Source organism: Eulemur rufifrons, chromosome 8 (genome assembly GCF_041146395.1).
Source record: "Eulemur rufifrons isolate Redbay chromosome 8, OSU_ERuf_1, whole genome shotgun sequence".
Classification (NCBI taxonomy): Eukaryota; Metazoa; Chordata; class Mammalia; order Primates; family Lemuridae; genus Eulemur; species Eulemur rufifrons.
Genome location: NC_090990.1, coordinates 3,069,450 through 3,090,098, shown reverse-complemented (window position 1 = coordinate 3,090,098; position 20,649 = coordinate 3,069,450). Strand labels below are relative to the sequence as shown.

Genomic DNA, 20,649 nt, shown 5'->3' with positions numbered 1-20,649 from the left:
GAGTGCCTTCAAATTCTCCCTTCTTTCCTTTAGCTAAGGATTCTTCCCCATCTCCTCTAACAGGGTTATCAGTGCTCACGAGGGAACGCAGGAACGGGCTATGAATGGCAAGTAAGCACTAAATCCCAGTCTGGACTCAGTGACAATGGCATAATAAAAAGATTATAGGTAATTTTTCCTCCTGAATTATAGAGAAGGGGTGTGGAATCAGCTCAGCTGTCGAAGGGGTGGGGACAGGCTGCCCACCGCTCCTCTCAGGACTATTACCCAGGAAAGCGGGGAAGGACTGAAGGGCCTCTGGTTGGGGCTGCAAATAAAAATACAGGATGCCCAGGCACATTGAATTTCATATAAACAACAAATAGTTATTCCGTATATGTACATGCTCCCATGGAATATTAGTGTAATTATACTAGGTAATTATTCATTATTTACCTAAAATTCAAATGTACCTGGGCATCCTGTATTTAATCTGACAATCCCACCTCCAATACATGCTGGAAGGCAGGGCCCAGCACTGAGTCGAGCCATTAAACAAAGAAACTTTCCTGTGCTGGAAGCCAAAATGTCTTGGGGTCATTCTAAATATGAATAATGGTGAAGATAAATGTCCTTATGTTTACAATTTAAAGAGGAAAGAATTCAATAACAGTTGCGTATAACATGCATACGTAAAATATGTACACACATGTACATATAATTATATATTCCATACATATATTAGGTTTTGCTTTACAGCTAAGTTACAAATTGCTTTGTGGTTTTACGCAATAAAAAGAAAACAAAAGTGCAAGGTGTGAGTTAAAGTGGCTGAGTTTTGTCAGTTGCTCTGGCATGAGTTGTGGGATGTGTGTTTTTAACTTATAAATTTGCACTGATCCCAGTATCCATGATTTTGCCCATCACAGATTAGGGTTTTGGAGGGGAGACGTGAGCAAGCTGGCCTCTGAAGCCAACCTATTCCTCAGGTCTGTGGTGTATCTAAGTCAGCTTTACATTTATCACAACCACTTTCCAAGTAGCCATAATATAAAATCTCGTGGGCCCAAAAGAAGATAGACACAGAGCATCCCTGAGTCACTATTTATTTTGTTTGAGTGGTGATAAAAACCAGGTCATTCTCAATCACAGAAACACAGACCTGGGCGTATTGAAACATATGTTATGTTCCATTTATATAATTCGTAGAGGCTGTGTTTTCCAAAGCAGAGGAGGGATGGCAAGAACTCCTCTACCCAAGTGAGCATTATGGCCCAATTAATGTCTACAAACCTAAGGAAAAAAGAAATGTCTCAACATTGCAGTTTCTTCCCCCCAGCCTCTCTGTATGAAATTCTTAAAGACCAGCCAATGTCAGCATGCAGTTTAGCTCTAATCACAGCTCTGCAAAGGAGAAAAAAGAGAAGCCCATAAAAATTCCTTAAGAGCTGATGGACCATGGAAGCTGTTGAGGGGAAGCCTCACACAACTAAAGAAATAGCCCTTAATTTACAACCTGGCTGTCAGTTCCAGACGGGCACAACACTCCTGAACAATCCGTCTCAGCACACCTAAGCGTCTCGTGCCAAAAGATCCTAAGAGGACAGGGCAACTTGGAAGAAACGATACATGGGCCCAGATGGCGCACATCTGGCTAAAAATTACGAAGAGAATGAAATCAACTTCTCAAATCCACATACAGGTGTTTGGAGCTTCCCAGGAGACCTGCTTATGAAGGGCAACAGGGATGGTTCTGGACTGCTGGTTAGTAAAGGAACAACAAAGGTTCCTGAGAACTGGTACCGGGCAGCAAGAACCAAACAGGTGGCAACAGTATGGGCTGCTGCCCATCTTCTCTTGACAATGGCACCATTTCAAAGTCATTTAAATTATTTAGATTATTTTATCCAAGACATCTTTAATAATGCACCAAACAGCGGGCACCAGGTTGAAATCTATTAGACTCCACTGCTAAATTATAAGAAAGAAATTTACAGGAGAATGACTCAGGGGTAGACGCTGTAGGTACACATGCCCGTCAGAGACAATTATATTAGGAACCAAAGGAGGGAGTATTGCCTCGTCATTTAGGCAGCAGAAAAGATGGACAGGTGCCCCTAAATTTAGGGCAATAATAAATAAGGTGAGGAAGGCCCCTTCTCGGGGCGGTATTGCTTCGGGGTGGCCAACGGAAAAGGCAATGGGGAGAGGAACAAATCTCATTTTGCAGGTTTTCTGTGCAAACAGAAGTCAGCAAGTGGGGCCAAGGAGAGCCTCCCGCCGGCAGGGCTCTGGTAGCCGGGTGGGGACGTCTGGGCTCTGGATGCGCCCTGCACCGGGGAGCACCGCGCGCTTCTTCCCCAGATCCGACTTTAAAGTTTCCCTTCCTAGTTCAGGAAAGGCCCTAAGGTTGAATCTCAAGCCCGGGTGCGCAGCCTCGCCGCGCGCGGGCCCGTGGGCAGCACGTGGAGGGCCCAGTGTGGCCACCCCTCGCGTGGCCACCCGCCCGGACCACCTCGACGCCACATGCCGGCCTCAGCCGCGCGGGGGCGCACCGCGCAGGCGCGCTCCTGCAGGGGGCGAGCGGCTCCGGTCCGCCAGGGGCCGCTGTGGCGCAGCCGGGCCGGGCCGCAGCCCCCGGCTGCAGATCGCGGGGCCCTCTTGGGCACGGCCTTGCCGGTTTGGCGGGGTGAAAGGTTGCGAAGATGGCGACGGCCTTGAGCGAGGAGGAGCTGGACAATGAAGACTATTACTCGTTGCTGAACGTGCGCCGGGAGGTGAGGCCTGCGGCGGGACACTGTCGGGGCTGAGGCCAGGCCAGGTCATTCGGGAGGGCTGGGCTGGGGGCGACAGCCCTGCCCCCGCCACAGGCCGCCCGGGCCGGCTAGAGAGGCCGCGTGACCCCGCCGACGTGCACGCCCGCTGGCCAACGGAGCCGTCCCCACCGCCCGGACCCTCCCGCCGTGGGTGCCGGGGTCGGCCTCTGCTCCTGCTCTCGGCGGCCGGTGCGCCGCGTGCGCTCTGTCCAGGCAGGGCCAGAGGTCCCCACACCCACTGGAGGAAACAGGGTTCCCCAGGAGGCTACCCGAGTGGGGTTCCCAGCCCCCCGGAACTCGGTACCGCGCTTGGCTCACATACCCGCCCTGGCTGAGGGCCTGTGTCATCGCTTGCGGTCACCACGATGGCAAACTGAGTCTTGGGCACCAAGGTCACGGCCACCAGGGAACTTCCCCAAGACTCTGTCCAGTCCCCGAGCCTTTCGTGGGGACGTCCTGCCTCTGAAGTGAGTCTAGCCTCAGAGGCACGGGTCTCCTACCTGCCTTCATTCCCCTGAGCTGCTGTCCAGAAATGTAAGGTAGAGCCTTCAAGACATACAGCCTCGACTCGGAGGCCGCAGACTGGGAAGAAGTCCTAGGCCAAGAGAGAAATGGTGCCCTCACAATGGCTTCAGCATTCATACCAAGTGCTTGTACCTTGTTTCCTCACCAAATAAAGATAATGCGCGAGAGTCTCACCAACGTAGTCTGGCACACAGCAGGGCCCCCGTGCATTTCCTGTCTTGATGACTAGCCTGGAGTTGAGATCGGTATGAAGGTCAGGAAGGCTTCCAAGGTCAGGTCATAAAGTGGATCGTTTATCTGCTGGGTCCAGACTTTTCAGCCCTGCCAGAGAATCTCTAATTCCATCTCTCAGGTTTTCCAGTGGTGATCGAAGATATCCTAGTTTGTCTATCCTAAGCAAAGCTGGTCCAGTGTATGTTGTCAGTAAATATTGGTCTGTATGGTGTTAATAGTAACTATTAATAACATTCTTTTGAGTGCTTGCTTTGTGCAGGGCCGCCGTAATGAACGAACACTTTATGTTGTTGCTTAATTCTTATGACAGCTGTTAAGGTAGGTGTGATAATCCTTGATTGATAGTTGAAGAAACTGTAGAGAGATTAAGTAATTTCTCTAGTCACACCACTAGAATGCAAAAGCCTGAGCAGTCTGACTCTGGAGCCCAGATTCTTGAGCTCTATGCTGTTCTGCCACCTTACCTTTCCAGTCCTTAGACTGCAAAGCTGCTGGTTCTGGTACTATATCCTTGGGCTCCCCACATAAGAATCTCTCAAATGTATGAGTCGTTATACCATGAAAACATCCAGTGAAATATTTTGGGGAATAGAAGATCTTGTTAGGCTGCTATAGGGCACCTGGGGGATCTTGTTCTGTTTGTAACTAATCAACCATGAGGCTTTGGCAAATCACTTCTTTAGCCTTCAGTAAGTCTTTTTCCTTTGAATGAAGATGTCTGGCTAATTGTTGTTTGGTTTTTTTTTTTAATTTTTTAAGAGACAGAGTTTGCCCAATCACCCAGGCTAGAGTGCAGTGGCCCAGTCATAGCTCACTGCAGCCTCAAACTCCTGGGCTCAAGTAATCCTCCCACCCCAGCCTCCTGAGTAGCTGGGACTATAGGCAAGTGCCACCACACCCATCTAATTTTGTTGTTGTTGTTGTTGTTGTTGTTGTTTTTTGAGGCAGAGTCCCGCTCTGTCACCCGGGCTAGAGTGCCGTGGCATCAGCCTGGCTCACAGCAACCTCAAACTCCTGGGCTCAAGCAATCCTTCTGCCTCAGCTTCCCGAGTAGCTGGGACTACAGGCATGTGGCACCATGCCCGGCTACTTTTTTCTGTATATTTTTAGTTGTCCAGCTAATTTCTTTGTATTTTTTAGTAGAGACGGGGTCTTGCTCTTGCTCTTGCTCAGGCTGGTTTCAAACTCCTGAGCTCAAACGATCCACCTGCCTCGGCCTCCCAGAATGCTAGGATTACAGGCTTGAGCCACCACGCCCTGTGTTTTTAAATTTTTTGTAAAGACAGTGTCTTACTCTGTTGCCCAGGCTGGTCTCAAACTCCTGTTCTCAAGCAGTCCTCCTGCCTCAGCCTTCCAAAGTGTTGCGATTACAGGCATGAGCTACCACGCCCAGCCTGGCTAGTTGTTTAAGTTTTTTCCAGATCTTGGAAGCCAAACAGTAAGTGAAGCCAGTCTTTCTGAAATCAGCCTTTCTTATCGCTCATTTACAGTTAGTCTGGGTTATCAGGAATTGAGCAGCCATTTATCAGGCTTACTGAACTTTAGGCAGCTGCAGATCAAAAAGATCTAGAAGAATAGGCGTAGCCGAAGTCCTAGGTAAACATTTGTCAAAAGTATACCTTGAAACTGCTTGAATTTTAGGGGCTGTCATTGCTATTGGACTTGTGGATGGAAGCCAAAGAAATACTTCTTTTGAAAAATTTTTACTTCTCCCAGTAAGTCAAGGCACTTCCCATATTTATGGGCTACAGGTTAAATCTTTATGAAACATACCCCCTTGCTTAAGTCATTTTGTGTTGCCTTTGTCAACAAACTCTGTTCAATGTCGTCATCAGGTGTGGTATGCCCATTTCCTGTCCCAGGATTCCACTAGAAGCTCTGAAGGTGATGTCTGGACTTGATATTTACTGGAACTTTTTTTTGTGTGAAATCAAATCTGAAGTTGAAATAACATGATTTAGGTGGAGGAAAAAGTAGAAGTAATCATAATTCCTGCACGTGTGGTTGGAAGAATACATTAATACCTGTTTATGTGTTTGCTGTCAGTTCTAGAGCTAGCTTCCATTTAATTATAACTGTGAGAGGCAAGGTCCTCTTCCCACTGGTACCTCAAAGACCCTTCAAAAGAGTATCTTCAGAATTCTCAATGTTCAGTAGAGTTCAGAGACTTCTCCTTAGATATCTCAAATGGAGGCTGGGCACAGGGACTCACACCTGTAATCCCAGTGCTTTGGGAGGCTGAAATAGGAAAATCACTTGAGACCAGCCTGGGCAACGTAGTGAGACCCCATCTCTACAAAACATTTAAAAATTACCTGGGCGTGGTGGTGTACACCTATAATCCCAGCTGCTTGGAAGACTGAGGTGGGAGCATAGCCTAAGCCCAGGAATTTGAGGTTAAAGTGAGTTATTATCCGGCCACTGCACTCCAGCCTAGGCAACACAGCTACCCTGTCTCAGAAAAGAAAAAGAAAATAAATCTGAAATGAAAGCAACTTAAGATAAAACCAGAGGATTCTACTTTAAAATTATAAACATAATAGGATTATACAATTGGCGTGATGTAGAAATGTCAAAAATCAGCTTAAAAATTTCCCTTCTCGGCTGGGTGAGGTGGCTCACGCCTGTAATCCTAGCACTCTGGGAGGCCGAGGCGGGCGGATTGTTTGAGCTCAGGAGTTCGAGACCAGCCTGAGCAAGAGCGAGACCCTGTCTCTACTAAAAATAGAAAGAATTATATGGACAGCTAAAAATATATGTAGAAAAATTAGCTGGGCATGGTGGCGCATGCCTGTAGTCCCAGCTACTCGGGAGGCTGAGACAGGAGGATCGCTTGAGCTCAGGAGTTTGAGGTTGCTGTGAGCTAGGCTGATGCCACGGCACTCTAGCCCAGGCAACAGAGTGAGGCTCTGTCTCAAAAAAAAAAAAAAATCTCCCTTCTCAGGTTTTACACTTTAAAATATACCCTTAAATTTGTATTCCAGAAAGTGAAGTGGGAAGCTAGACAGGACCACCAAATTCTGCTGTAAACAAGAATCTTTAATGACTCCCCTACTCTGGTGTTCTAGATTTCTTGTTTACAGAGCGGAGCCTTACCTGCCTTACCTGCCTCACATTGAGGGGAGGGAGTAATTTATCATTAACTGGGCACACGGAAACCAGGTTGGCTTTCTGGTTTAGTGTTGTTAGGTGCATTATGTGGTGCCTAGAATCTAACTCATCTGAGATTTCCAGGATGATTTTCTAAAATTTATTTGGAGAAAGGATTCCTTAACAGTACATCAGAGTTAAGTTTTCCTGGTTCTCACACTTTTTATAGAAATTTTAATTGACACTTTAAAACCTAATTTATTCCTAAATAATTCACTCTGGTTCCTAGTTTATCAGTGTCCTGTTTCCTTTGAAAGAATTTTATTTTTACAGCATGTCATTCAGCAGTGTTTATAAAATGTTAAGTAAAAAATGAAGTTGTTAATAAATAAAAGTTTTGTTCCTATAGTCCATGTATGGAGGTCAGGGATCTGAAGTGTTCATCTTTCAAGAGCAGCCATAAAACTACAAGTCCAAAAGTATCAACTACCAGTAAAACGTTTTCCCCAAGTCCCCTCATTTTAATTCCTTCCTTGGAATGAAGCCAGTTGTCTGGGTTTCTTGGGCTACAGCTTACAGCCACAGAGTGAGACTAAACATTCGAATTTGGACTGCAGATGGGAAGAAAGGGCTAGAGCAGTAGAGGAAGGTCCACTGGTCACTCTCAGGATTGACCTGGGGTCAAAGTCACCTACGAAAGAGGAGGCAGCAGACTGCCCTCCCCGCCCCCGCCCCAACCAGGACAACTCTGCCGTCTGCCGAAATTGAGTTGTAGAAGGTTCAGCTGAGCCAGGTGCACACTCAGGGCCCTAAAGCAGTGAGACATGTCTGTTGGTTCGTTGTTTGCTTATCTACCCTCCTGGTGGGCAGTTAATTTAGTTTTAATGAGGGAAATAAAGATGGGTCTGAGAAGGTCAGTTCCTTCAACGAGTTGCCCATCTTCTAGGCTGTATTCAAAGTTTGATATTCAAAACAGCGACCCCAGTTAAATGTGTGCCTTGGGCACATAGGGTTCCGCCTTGGTTGTCCAAAACAGGACTTAAGCAGATGACCACATTCCTTAGGGTGTCTGATAAGCCAAGGAGCTGAGGAACGGGAATTTCAGCCCATGCTGCCTGTCACTTGGGTGATCTTAAACAAGTCATTTAACCTGTCAGAGCCTCTGCTTACTTGCCGGCAGAATGGAGGCAACAGCCCATTAGTTACTGAGAGGATAGAGGGAGGCCTCTGTGTGGGGCTTCGCATCCAGAGAGACCTGTATTCAAATCCCGTTTTTCACTCCTGTGGGAGTTTTATGCCTCTAGGCTAGTAGTTTAACCTTTCTGCTCCTTGTTTTCTTTACTGGGGAACTGTGGGTAACAGATAATAATGTCCTAAGCATTTGCTCGCCATAGACCAGGATGACGTGTGGCTATGTGGTAAGGATATATATATAAAGTGCCTGGTCTAAGTAAGTATTCAGTTAATACGTACGTACTGTTATTTCTTGGATTTTGTTAAGTATGAAGTTTTGCTTATGTGAAAAGACATACATGTACATGGAAAGCCTTTGTATGCTTCATCCTGGCTAAATTTGCTATTCATCTATTGTATTACTAAAAAACATGGTACCAGAATTTATGCTAAGCATTAGGTTATGAATTCCTGTAGTTTTCTTTACTCTTCCTGTTCAAAATGCTGAGTTTATTTTCATCAGAGGACGGTTATCTATGAGAACTGTGCTTCCTACAGAGTTGACTTGGGGGTTGGGGCTTCCTTGATGTTGGGGCTAAGCATGGGAGCAGGTTGCAAGCTCAGGGGCGATCCAAAAAAGGGGTGTCTGGGGTAAAGGCAGAGTAGCACCCAAGATACAGTTGTGGGCTCTCAACTCTGAAGGGGCCTGCAAATGGGGGTGGGCAGTGGGTTGTTGAGAAGCTGCGTGTGGGTAGGGAAGGGGAGGTGAGGACGCCCAGCCAGTTCCAGTGTCATCTTATAATGTAGTCGGCAAACAACGTGAGGTTAGATTTTAAGATGTGTTTCTTTAATGAACTGTAAGCCAGTTATTACCTTTCTGCTTTGGGCATTTCAAACAATTGCTTCTTGAAATTTTAATGCTCTAGTTTTGCATTATCTACCAAAATACCTTTTTTTTCTTTCTTAAAAAGAATTTAATTGAAAGCTTTTGTATTTGCTGTGAGTTTATTAATAAAACAATGGAAAAGAAAATCCAGGACATGAGAGCAGCAGGTTTTGCTTGGCTGTAGGATTTTAGTGTTTGCTTTTATTAAACTTTCATTTTAATTTATTTATACCCTGCCTTGTTCAGGAAAGGATATAAGAAAACTAACCTGAATAAACAAAATGAAATAGCCCACATTTTTTAAAGGGGGCACACATGTTTTAAAAAGAAGACCATTGGGACTAGTGCTGCATCATCACCACTGATGTGGCGCACACATTGTACAGATCCCACTGCCTGGAAGAAGCTTGTAGCCTGGAGTGAAGCCTCCTCCAAGACAGAGCCTGATGGCTCGATGCCTGTTTGGCTCACAGACTGTCAGAACCACTTGTGCGTGTTCTGCATGTTATGAGTGTACAATATTCCACCCTTAGTTTGCAGGAGCCAGAAAATTCTTCAGCAGTAAAATGCCAGGCCAGTAGGGATCAAACACGAGAAGTCTGCGTGAGTGGGCTGGATATAACAGATGGACATGGACAAGGAAAACATAAGGTCAGGTTTTAGGGAAAAATAAGCCAAGTTCTTGATGTGAAGATAGGATCTGAGCCATCAATTCTGACAAAAGTTCAAAAGGAACTCTGGAGCTTGTTTCTAGAGACTCTGGCCTCTTTATGTACTATATTGTGCCTCATGAGCACCAAATAAATGCATGGATATGACCAGGAAGAGTAATGAAAACAAAGTTGTGCAATGATAGGAAAATATTTCCTAAGCCCTTGGAATGGTCTGACCAGGAATCAGAATTTCTGCCCCTTTGGCCCATTTCTGTTATTTCTGCAGAGATGTAAGTTGGAGGACACGATTCCCCCTCTGCCCTGTAAACCTTAAAGGTGATGTGCCTCCTCCCTGTTTTTAGTATTTGGGATTCTGTCGTTACTGATTGTCTAATCTCTTTTTTCAAATTTATATTGCCATCTTGGCGTATTGTGTTCTGTGAGTTTTATGAATTTTTCCTTAACTCTAGGTTAAGTAGAGCTCAAGGTTAAGTAGAACTTACTAAGTTTCAAAGGTTATTCCTAGTTGTAGAAACTTGGAATTGTTTGATCAATTGCCTATTGAGCTCTTCTGACTCATTTATGATTTGGTTACTTCAAAGTGAAGAGTCCTAAAATGGCTTTAGGGGACAGATTTCCAAAATCATGTGAAATGTAGTGTGTCCACCTGACCCGCGGTAGAACGCAGGGGTGTTAGAGAAGGACAGCTGAAACCGCTTAGCCTGCACCTTGCATGATTAAGCACCAATGAGCATTTGTTGCTGATGATTTGAAATGGCTGGAGACAATGGTGGAGCTTGGAAAGACATCTTTGTGAAAACAGTGGCTTTAAAGAACTCAGCCTCTGGAGTCAGGTCTGGGTTTGACTTTTTCTTTTTCCCTTCTCCAGACAGGGTCTTGCTCTGTTATCTAGGTAGAGTGCAGTGGCATCATCACAGCTCACTGCAACCTCAAACTCCTGGGCTCCATCAATCCTCCTCCCTCAACCCCACAAGCAGCTGGGACTACAGGCACGTGCCACCGTGCCTAGCTAAGTTTTCTATTTTTTTGTAGTGACGAGGTCTTTCTTGTGCTCAGGCTGGTCTCAAACTCCTGGGCTCAAGCCATCCTCCCACCTCAGCCTCCCAGAGTGCTAGGATTATAGGCATGAGCCACTGCACCCAGCCTGGATTTTTGTCTGTAAAATGGGGATTCTCATACCACCCTCAAGACATTTTGTGAGTATTAAATGAGGAAATGTCAGTGGAATTATTTTGTTAGCTATAAATCTATACAGATGTGTTTGTGAGACCATTGACAACTTGAAGTTTCCTTTGGCGTCTGTGATGCTCTCGGTCTTCATTTTTCACTTTGCCTGTTGCTCGTTCTCTGTCCTCCTTAGAGAGTCATTTCCCAAGGTTCAGTCCTCACCTCCTTGGCTCTTGCTTCAGCCCTGCATCTCTGTCTGCCTTCCGGACGTTACGCCGGCATGCTTAAATTCATTTCTTCCTCTCTTGACTACCTCCCAGTTTCCCCAATGCATACAGTGGAGCCTAAAGCCTGGAATGCTCTTTGATGCTTCATCTCTGTTTAGCATTCCGTACAGAGCTAAATCATACTTTTAATTGTCCCGTAGAACTATCAGATTCTGATCCCTTCATTTCTGTTTCAACTTCTGCGCTGCTGGCCAGCCCCCATAATCCCTGAATTTCTGCTGCAGTTTCCTTCAAGTCTCTCTTGTTTTGGTTTTTGTCTGTTTTAATCCAGCTGTACCAAATTAAGATTAACAAACAGTACTAGGTACATTATTTCTCTACCCAGAAACATTGGTATGGCCTCCTCTTGTTTCTTGGGTAAGGGTGAAACTCTGTCTCTATTTTTAAAGCCCCTTGTAAGTTAGATGTTTTGTGTATTTTCTGTCTACTCAGTGGTGATGTTCTGCCTTCTCCCGCTGCAAAGGAAGCCCCAGGTGCTCAGGGAATGTGAGGTTCACCATTATATGTCCAGCATAGTGCCAGGCACATAACAGGTACTTGACAATGTTTGCTGAGAATGAGCAGCTGGGTGGATGTCCAAATTAGCTTCTTGCCTACTCCCTGCCACTTACGCGCTTTTACTCTTGCCAGTTTGGTCAGTGTTCTGTCTTTCTGTCCCCAACACCAACCTCTTTCCTCAGGGTATTTTCCCGTGAATTGCCTCGGCCCGTCTTGGACACCCAAAGCAAATCAAAATCCACCTTTTGTGTTCCCATTTATGTCTCACTGCCCCTGTGTAGTTTTCTTTACATTCTGACTGCCCTGACCTTATTTCTGCACCATTAATGTTAGCATTTCTGTTTTATATTATTTAGTTAAATCCATGTGTATATGGGATTTCTAGAAGGGGGAAACCCCACATCTATTTCTAATCTTCTTGAGGGCAGGGACCATATTGTATTTCTTCTGTATCTCTAATGGTTCCTAAAGCCAGCTGACATTCAGTGAACTTACTGATTGAAGTGCTGAGTATTTGCTAATGCCATACTCACCTTGTCTAGGTACATTTTACTTTATGAACTACCTGTATTCTTGGGGAACCCGTTGCAGTTTTGACAAACAAATTATTCTAGAGGAATTTATTATTGGAAGGAATGTATTAGTTATCAGTTAAATTTTTTATTTTTTTTATTTTTTTACTACCCCACCCCCATCAGTTAAATTTTTGCTTATGAAAATTGTTTGAAGTCAGGCACAAAAGGCAGAGCAAATGCAAACACACGCCTTTGTGCTCAGGCCCCAGAACAAGGGAAGCCTGTGGAGACTCAGTCCAAGACTGTGGCTGTCGTGCTAGAATGTGCAACAGCTGCTTTTCCCTTGCTGGGCTTGTCCTTTTCATCTGGCAGAAATTGATTGTCTTCCTCATGTGTTTCTTTGTTGCAGTGGGGAAAGGTTGCTTGTTTACCATCTTTTGCACTAGCACCCTTAATGATGTTTGTAAAAGAAAATAAGTTTCAGATGGATCAGATATACTTTTATATAGTTTTTGTGTGTGTGTCAGTTAAATAGAGCTGAATTTTTACAGTAAATATAGGTTAGTCTCACTTTAAACCCTATTTTACTTGGAATGTTCCTTACAAAGATCAGTCAGACAGAATGAGTTAGTATAGTCTACACCATGCTTGATGCTGTAGGATGATTCCATATCCATCGCTGGGATCTATTACTGTTTGAGGATGAATTCTATGGACAGGAGCTTATTTCCAGATCTTCCAAAGCTGTTCCACATGGAAATGAAAAGGGAAGAGGGCTATTCTGAGCAGTAAAAATGGCATCAGAATATGGTGAGGCTGTATGTGAGAGGGGTTTTATCATGTAAAGCTTCAGGCTGCATAGTTGGAATCTTTACAAAATGAAGTAGAAAATTGTTTACCAAGTCCAGTTATATGGTTGCTTTTAAATTCACTTGCTAGGTGAATGGCTTAGTCTCTTAGTGTAATCAATATCTACTAAATGACAACAAATAATATGTGGCACTTTTTTTCTCCATGAAACAGCTCTTACTCAGCAGAAAGCACCCATGCTATCTTGGTGTTAATTAGCTCTGAAGTCTGCTTTTCCCTTTAAAGCATATGAGCACCGACTATCATACAAAATTACAGGTTTTTATTAGCTGATGCAGTTTATGTCAGTCAGATTATTGTGGAACATATGGACAATAATGAGTCTTCAGTTGTGGTAATCAGGCAAACTTCCCAAAATCCAATAGAATATAGTCTGTGGAGACTTAGTACTGAAATTCAGTAATATACATGCAGCTTGGAAGTTTGAGTTTGACATTATAGGCTTCAGTAACAAAAAACCTCATGGCTTTAGTATTCTCAAAGTGAATATAAGTATGAGGTATTATTAAGTCATTACTTGTGTGCTCTATTCAGTCTTCAAAGTATCATCATCACGGTAGGTATGAGTGCAGTACACCAAACCAAAGGCTCTTCACTTGCCTGGCACAGCTGGTACTTCCTGCACTTCCTGGTCCCCTAGCGGTTGAGTGAGGCCGTGTGACTAGTTCTAACCACTGGTGTGAGTGGAAGTGATGTGTGTCACTTCCAGGCTCAAGCATCTAAATGCCAGTGTGAGCAAGAGGGTCTCATACTCTTCCCTCTGCCTTGGTGATTGACAGTGGTTCCAAAGGGTGACTGCTCTGTCAGCCGGGACCTGAGGACGTTGCCAAACAGAGTACTAGCCGACCTGAGATGGACATGTAAAGTGAGGGAGAAATAAACTTTTGGCATCTTTGGATTGTTTGTTGCCGCAGTATCATCTAGCCCAGCAGTTCCAAAGCTTTTTGGTGTCAGGACCCTTTTACATTCTTAAATTATTGAGGATCCCAAGGAGCTTTTGTTTATGTGGTTTATAGCTATCGAGATTTAATTATAAGAGAAATTAAAACTGAGTAATTGATAAAATATTGTTGTAAAACAAGACAAGTACTTCTTGTATTTTAGTTTAGGCACAAGGAAAATGTAAGGATTTCAAAATAACTATATTGGACAATAATGAGGTCACAGATACACAGATGTCGTATCAGGTATAACCAAAGGTAATAAGAACACTGTAAAAGAACTGAGAGTTAATTGGATTCATCTCTGAAAACTCTTGTATTTATACCCTAAAACTGCACTTTAGAAATTTCTGGAAAACATAAGACACACATATGCACATTTCATTAACCATTGGAACAATATCACATCATGTAGCCTCAAAAAGATCCCACTGTACACTCATGAGAGAATGAGAGTGAAAAAAGAAAATAGCAGTTTAGTATTATTATAAAAATAGTTTTGACCTTGTGGACCCCCTGAAAGGGTCTCAGGGATTCCTGGAGTGCCCCAGACCACACTTACGAACCACTGATCTAGCCTATCCTGACCAATGCGGTCACGGTGCAGACATACTGATACACCTCACACGTTAGCTTACTTTGTTAAATGAAGATGGAAAATCAAAGCAGAGTGGCAGTGTACTCTTAGAATATGTGCTGTCAGGTTGATTCCAGAGATGGTCTCCATCACTAGAATTTAAATAGTTGGAAAGGTTAGCAACTTCATCAATTCTTAATAATTTAGGGGAAGCAAGTATGATGAAATTGGAGTCAGGAGACTTTTCTAAGCATGACATCACAGCAGAAATCAGAAAAGAGACAGTTGATAAATTTGACTCTGTAAAGATGGGAAATGTGTTTGTTAAAGGAACAAAAGTAAAACCTAAGACATATCATGAAAGACTAAAAACTTTGCAAGATGTTTATTTGTTAAGAGGTTCACATTTCTAACGTACATAAGGAACGCTTAGAAATCAAAAAGATGAATACACTCATAGGAAAACAATACAAAGGGAATGAATAGATTATTTCATAAAATAAATCTAAAATGCAAATATATGGACAAATGTTTGCCTTTACTAGTAAACAAACAAACAAATGCAAATTAAAAGAAGATATCTCTCCCCTTTTTTGGCCTACCATATTGACAAAGTTTTGGGGTTTTTTAATGACAATACTCAGTGCTGATGAGAGTGCTGCAGCCTGCCCAGCCAGGAAACAGGTTTATTCTCCGGAGAAATTAAACCAGAGGGTCCTTAGAGCCTAGACAGTAGACACAGGAGAGGGCAGGAGTGGGGTTCCCTAAACAGAAAGGTGAAGAAATAGAAATTATGCCCTGTAGGTGAGACTTCCAGCTTTTTCCATTTGTTCTCTGGGCTCTTCCCTGAAGAAACTAACCTTTCAAAGAAAAAAGACCACCAAATGAGACTTCTAGGTCTCCTCCCAGGCATTTTACAGAGAAGCCCACCAGATGAGAAGGCCTATTTACACATGCAGAGCTACCACACAGCTTCATTTTTTACATTTCTATGTGTCTGTCACTAGTTCTTCTCCAACTTTTCAATAGACTTCTAATATTCCTCTTAATACAAATATATCAAGTAGTCCATCAGTTCCATTTTTTTCCTGGGGCATTTCTTCCAGAAGTCTCTACGCTATATCGGTTGCTAGGCCTGCTAAACAAACATGGCCATAGGATTTCCCATCACCATCTTCCTAGGACTCTTTTTTCCAGGGCTGGTCTACTCTTTTCTGTATCCTATACCTTTTTCTTTCTTGGTTTTCTTCTTTATTTTGGTGGAGTTCAGCTTCTAGTAGTTTCCCTTATAAAAGTTGGTTGAGAGGGAAAATTTTTTAAACTTTGTATATCTCAAAATGTTCTTATATTTTGCCTTTAGATTTGATAAATAGTTGGCTGAGTATAGAATTCTGGGTTCCAATTTCTCTACATCCTGGCCAACACTTGTTATTTTCCGTTTTGTTTCGTTGTTGTTTGATAGTGACCATCCTGATGAGTGTGAGGTGGCATCTTGTGGGTTTGATTTGTATTTCCCCAATGATTAGTGACACTGAACATCTTTTCATGTGCTTACTGGCCATCTGTATGTCTTCTCTGGAGAAATGTCTGTTAAAAGCCTTTGCCTGTTTTTGAATTGGGTGTGCTTTTCTGTTGTTGAGTTTTAGGAGCTCTCTATTCTAGATATTAATCTCTTATCAGACATATTTGCAAATATTTTCTCCCATTTCATGGGTTGACTTTTTACTTTGTTGATATTGTCCTTTGATGCACAAAACTTTATAATTTTCATGAAATCTAATTTGGTTTTTTTTCTTTTGTTGCCTGTGCCTTTGTTGTCATATCTAAGAATCATGGCCAAATCCAATGTCATAAAGCTTTTCTCCTATATTTTTTCCTAAGAATTTTATAGTTTAGCTCTTATGTTTAGGTATTTGATCCATTTTGAGTTAATTTTTGTGTATGTTCTTAGGTAACTTCATTCTTTTACATGTGTACATCCAGTTTTCCAGAAAGCATTTGTTGAAAAGGCTGCCCTTTCCCCATTGAATGGTCTTGTCATTCTTGTCAAAAATCATTTGACTATATATGCAAGAAATATGACTTATTTCTGGGGTCTGTATTTCATTGGTCTATATGTCTATCTTTATGCCAATACCACACTGTTTTGATTACCATAGCTTTATAGTAAGTTTTTGCAGTAAGATAGTGTGAGTTCTCCAACTTAGTTCTTTTTCAAGATTGTTTTGGCTTTTCAGGGGCCCCCTTGAAATTTCATGTGAGTTTGAGGATCAGCTTTTGCATTCCTACAAAAAAACATCATTTGGATTTTGATAGGGATTGTATCGACTCTGTAGATTGTTTTGGGTAGTACTGACAATTTAATATTAGATCTTCCAATCCATGAACATAGGATGTCTTTCCATTTATTTATGTCTTCTTTAATTTCTTTCAGCAGTGTTTTGTAGTTTTCATTGTACAAGTCTTTTACCTCCTTGGTTAAATTAATTCCTAAGTATTTTACTCTATTTTTGATGCTATTGTAGACGGGACTATTTTCTTAACTTCCTTTTCAGGTGCTTCATTGTTAGCATATAGAAATGCAACTTGTTTTTGCGTGTTGACTTTGTATCCTGCTACTTTGCTGAATTTGTTTTTTAGTTCCAACAGGTTTTTTTGTGGATTCTCTAGGGACATATAAGATTGTATCATCTGAGAACAGAGATAATTTTACTTTGGCCTTTCCAATTTGAATGCTTTTATTTTTCTTGCCTAATTGCTCTGGCTAGAACTTCCTACTGAAAGTTGAATAGACATGGCAAAAACAGACATCCATACCTTGTTCCTTATGTTAGAGAAAAAGTTTTTCAGTCTTTCACCATTGAATATGATATTCACTATGAGTTTTACATATTAAATTGAGGTAGTCTCCTTTGATTCCTAGTTTGTTAGGTGTTTTTATTATGAAAGAATGTTGGGTTCTGCCAGATGCTTTTTCTGTATCAATTGAGATGATCATGTGGATTCCCCCCTTCATTATGTTAATATGGTGTATTATGTTGATTTATTTTCATATGTTGGACTAGCCTCACATTCCAGGAATAAATCCTACTTGGTCATGGTGAATATTTCTTTTAATATTCTGCTGAATTTGGTTTGCTGGTGTTTTCTTGAGGTTTTTTGCATCATCGTCCATAAACGTTGTTGGTCTGTGGTTTTCTCATGGTATCTTTGTTTGGCGATGGTGTCAGGGTGATACTGGCCTCATAGAATGAGTTTGGAGGTATCCCCTCCTCTTGAGTGTTTTGGAAAAATTTGAGAAGAATCAGTGTTAGTTTTTTAAATATTTGGTAGCAATCACTAGTAAAAGCCATCAAGTCAAGGGTTTTCTTTGTCAGGAGGTTTTTTTGATTACTGATTCAATCTCTTTACTAGTTATAGGCCTATTCAGATTTTCTATTTCTTCGTGATTCAGTCTTGGGAGATAGTTTTTTCTTTTTCTAGTTTTGTTTTTTTAATTAATTAATTAATTTATTTGTGAGACAGGGTCTCAGTCCAGTCTGTCACCCAGACTGGAGTGCAATGGCTTACTTGCAGCCTTGAACTCCTGGGCTCAAATGATCTTCCTGCCTTAGCCTCCTAAGTAGTAGATAGGACTACAGGTGTGTGCCACCAAGCCCAACTAATTTTTAAATTTTTTGTAGAGATGGGGTACTGCTGTGTTGCCCAGGCTGGTCTCCAACTCCTGGCCTCAAGTAGTTCTCCTGCCTTGGCCTCCCAAAGCACTGGGATTACAGGTGTGAGCCACTGTGCCTGGCCAGTTATTGATTTTAGATCTTTCTTATGTTTTAATGTAGGCATTTACAGCTACAGATTTCACCCTTAGCACTGCTTTTGCTTCATCCCATAAGTTTTGGTGTGTTGTATTTTCGTTCTCATTTGTGTCTAAGCATCTTCCTGTTTTGCTTGTGATTTCCTATTTGATCCATTGGTTGTTTAAGAGTATATTGTTTAATTCCACAAATTTGTGAATTTTCCAGTTTTCCTTCTATTACTGAGTTTTAACTTCATCCTGTTATGGTAGTAAAAGATATTTTGTATGATGACAGCCTTTTAAAATCTATTGAGACTTAATTTGTATCCTAACATATAGTCTACCCTATGAAAATATAACTAGATGATTGAGATGATGAAACTTTATAGACAAAGCAGGATATGTCCCTTAATTTTATTGTAGAATTTTAGAAATAAGTATGCAACTTTAGGTATCATTCTTAATATCTCATTACATTTTGAAATTATGTCAGTATTTTTATGATAGCAAAGGAGGTTATCATTTATAAAATATTGAACCAGTAACGTTAGCTTTTCAGTTATGATGAAAGGCCCAATTTAACTTTTTATTGAATATAACATTTATTAAAAATGAAACTTCTCATTTCCATTACTTAATCAATAGCATATTAAGCCATTTATTAATATGATTAAAGAAAGTCTTGCAGACTACATATTCTACTCTGTTGTCATCTAATTTAATTTTAATAACCAGGAAATAGCATTCTAACCTAGAGTCAGTCAAATCTATCTAATCCTGTGCTTGTAACTTTTACATGATACAGGAAAGAATAATTAAAATTTGCAGAAGGAAAATAATTATTAGTATTGGCTGTTTAAGAGAGAATGAAGACCTTTTTACCTTGTCACTTAAGTGAACTTACCTGGAGAAGATATATTCTATTTTCCCATTATTTATTATTTATGTTTACAACACTGGTATAGGTGGTATATTGGTAAGTGCACCAAGTAATGCATTGTATAATTAAAGTTGACAGGGAAAAAACTCTAGCATGAATAAGAAAAAAGAGAAAATGCTGAGATGCAAATATTGAAGCCCATCTCTTCTAGGGAGTTCTGTATTCTTATTGAAATAGAATATACGTACTGAAAAATGGTCATCTCATAAGCACACAGATCAGTGAATTTTCACAAACAGGACTACTTCATGAATGAATGTTCCTGTTATCCTTGCACCAGGAGGTGCTGTCTCTCTGAATTGTTCCAGTTTCAGTATTCATACTGCCAAAGGGACATTGAAATTGAATTGTGATGATAATAATAGCTAAAGTGGTTACATTCCTACTGTGTGCAAGGCATTGCTAAGCATTCCTACTTGTAGTATCTCAATTATGCCTTATAGTACCTCTCTCTGAGGTCCTATATTGGTCCTATTATTGTCCACAGTTTTCAAATGAGGAAATAAAGATTTTAAAAGAGCTATGATTTGTGCGGTTTTGCTGCGTCTTGGGCACTGTGTGAAGCACTTTATAGTCACTATCTCATTCATTCTCACGCCATCCCTGGGAAGTGTTGCTCTCCCCATTTACAGAGAAAGCTGAAGGTCAGAAAGCTCACTTGCCCAGAGCCACAAAGCTGGGAAGTGCAGAGCCGGCATCCAGACACAGGTCATTTGACTCCAAAACCTGCATTCTTAACCACCAAAGTGGAAGGTTGGTGTATGACCACAGAGTGAACCACATGGATACCCACGTGGAGAGAAGGGAGGAAGGCAGTCAGTTGTTCAATAGTGCAGTTCCCAAAAGCCTCACCAAAGAGCAGGTGGATGCAAGAGGTTAGCAGTCGAGTGCGGCAGGAGTCTACCTAATTCTTGGAGGCAAAGGGGACGGATGCAGAGTCAGCAAGATCTGTGACCCTTTCCTGATGGAGTAGTTAGTGGAAAGCTTCAAGGAGCTCCTGATTTAAAAAGCAGTTCTAGCAGACGTGCCTCTGTCCACACATGCAGGAAGCTCTCTGTGGCCGGTTTAAAGGATGGCTGAGGGGCTCTGGTCTGTTTCTTTTCTGAATAACAGCATCATTTCAGCTTAGGCTGGGGAGGCTCTTGGAGGTCATCCACACAAGCTCCTGCTCCCAGAGGAGGCTGGGGTGGGCATCGGAAGAGGTGAGGAGCGGGACCTGAGGGTAGACAGGCCCCGCAATGTGACCACAGGCCATTCTCCTCTGCCTGTCCTTCCAGTCACATTTACTATCTTCCTAGAGCTTCTGGTAAACTTGCACAGATTTCCTGGTTTTCTAGCATCTAAATAACTTAATCTTGTAGAAAATATTTAAATTTCATGCCAAAAATTATTAGTGAAGTAAAGTTTTGCCTTTTTTCTTGGTGAAAAAGAAACCATTAATCCTGGAATTGAAAGATATTGAAAAATTGTGGAGATTATAGAGAAATATAGAGTAACATTTTACTTGGTGATCGTGGTCCCTGGACTAATCATGTCTCTATGACCTCTTTCCTTGATCCATGTTCCAGGAGCTGATCCTAGAGCACCATCAGAGCACCTAGAGCCCATTCTACTCTGGCATGTCATCAGTGACCCAGAAATGTGCCTCAGCTGTCAAAATGGTGGGGTTGCCTCCCAAAGTAAA

At 42.1% G+C, this 20,649-nt stretch overlaps 1 protein-coding gene across 1 annotated transcript in view; it reads left to right on the top strand.

Annotated features, from left to right (window-relative positions):
• Positions 1-2,668: 2,668 nt before the first annotated feature.
• DNAJC11 (DnaJ heat shock protein family (Hsp40) member C11) overlaps positions 2,669-20,649 on the top strand; it is a 64,502-nt gene continuing 46,521 nt past the window's right edge. The window contains exon 1 of the mRNA XM_069479285.1: positions 2,669-2,756. Coding sequence (XP_069335386.1) covers positions 2,685-2,756 — 72 coding nt within the window. The 5' untranslated portion in view covers positions 2,669-2,684. The remainder of the gene's footprint in view (positions 2,757-20,649) is intronic.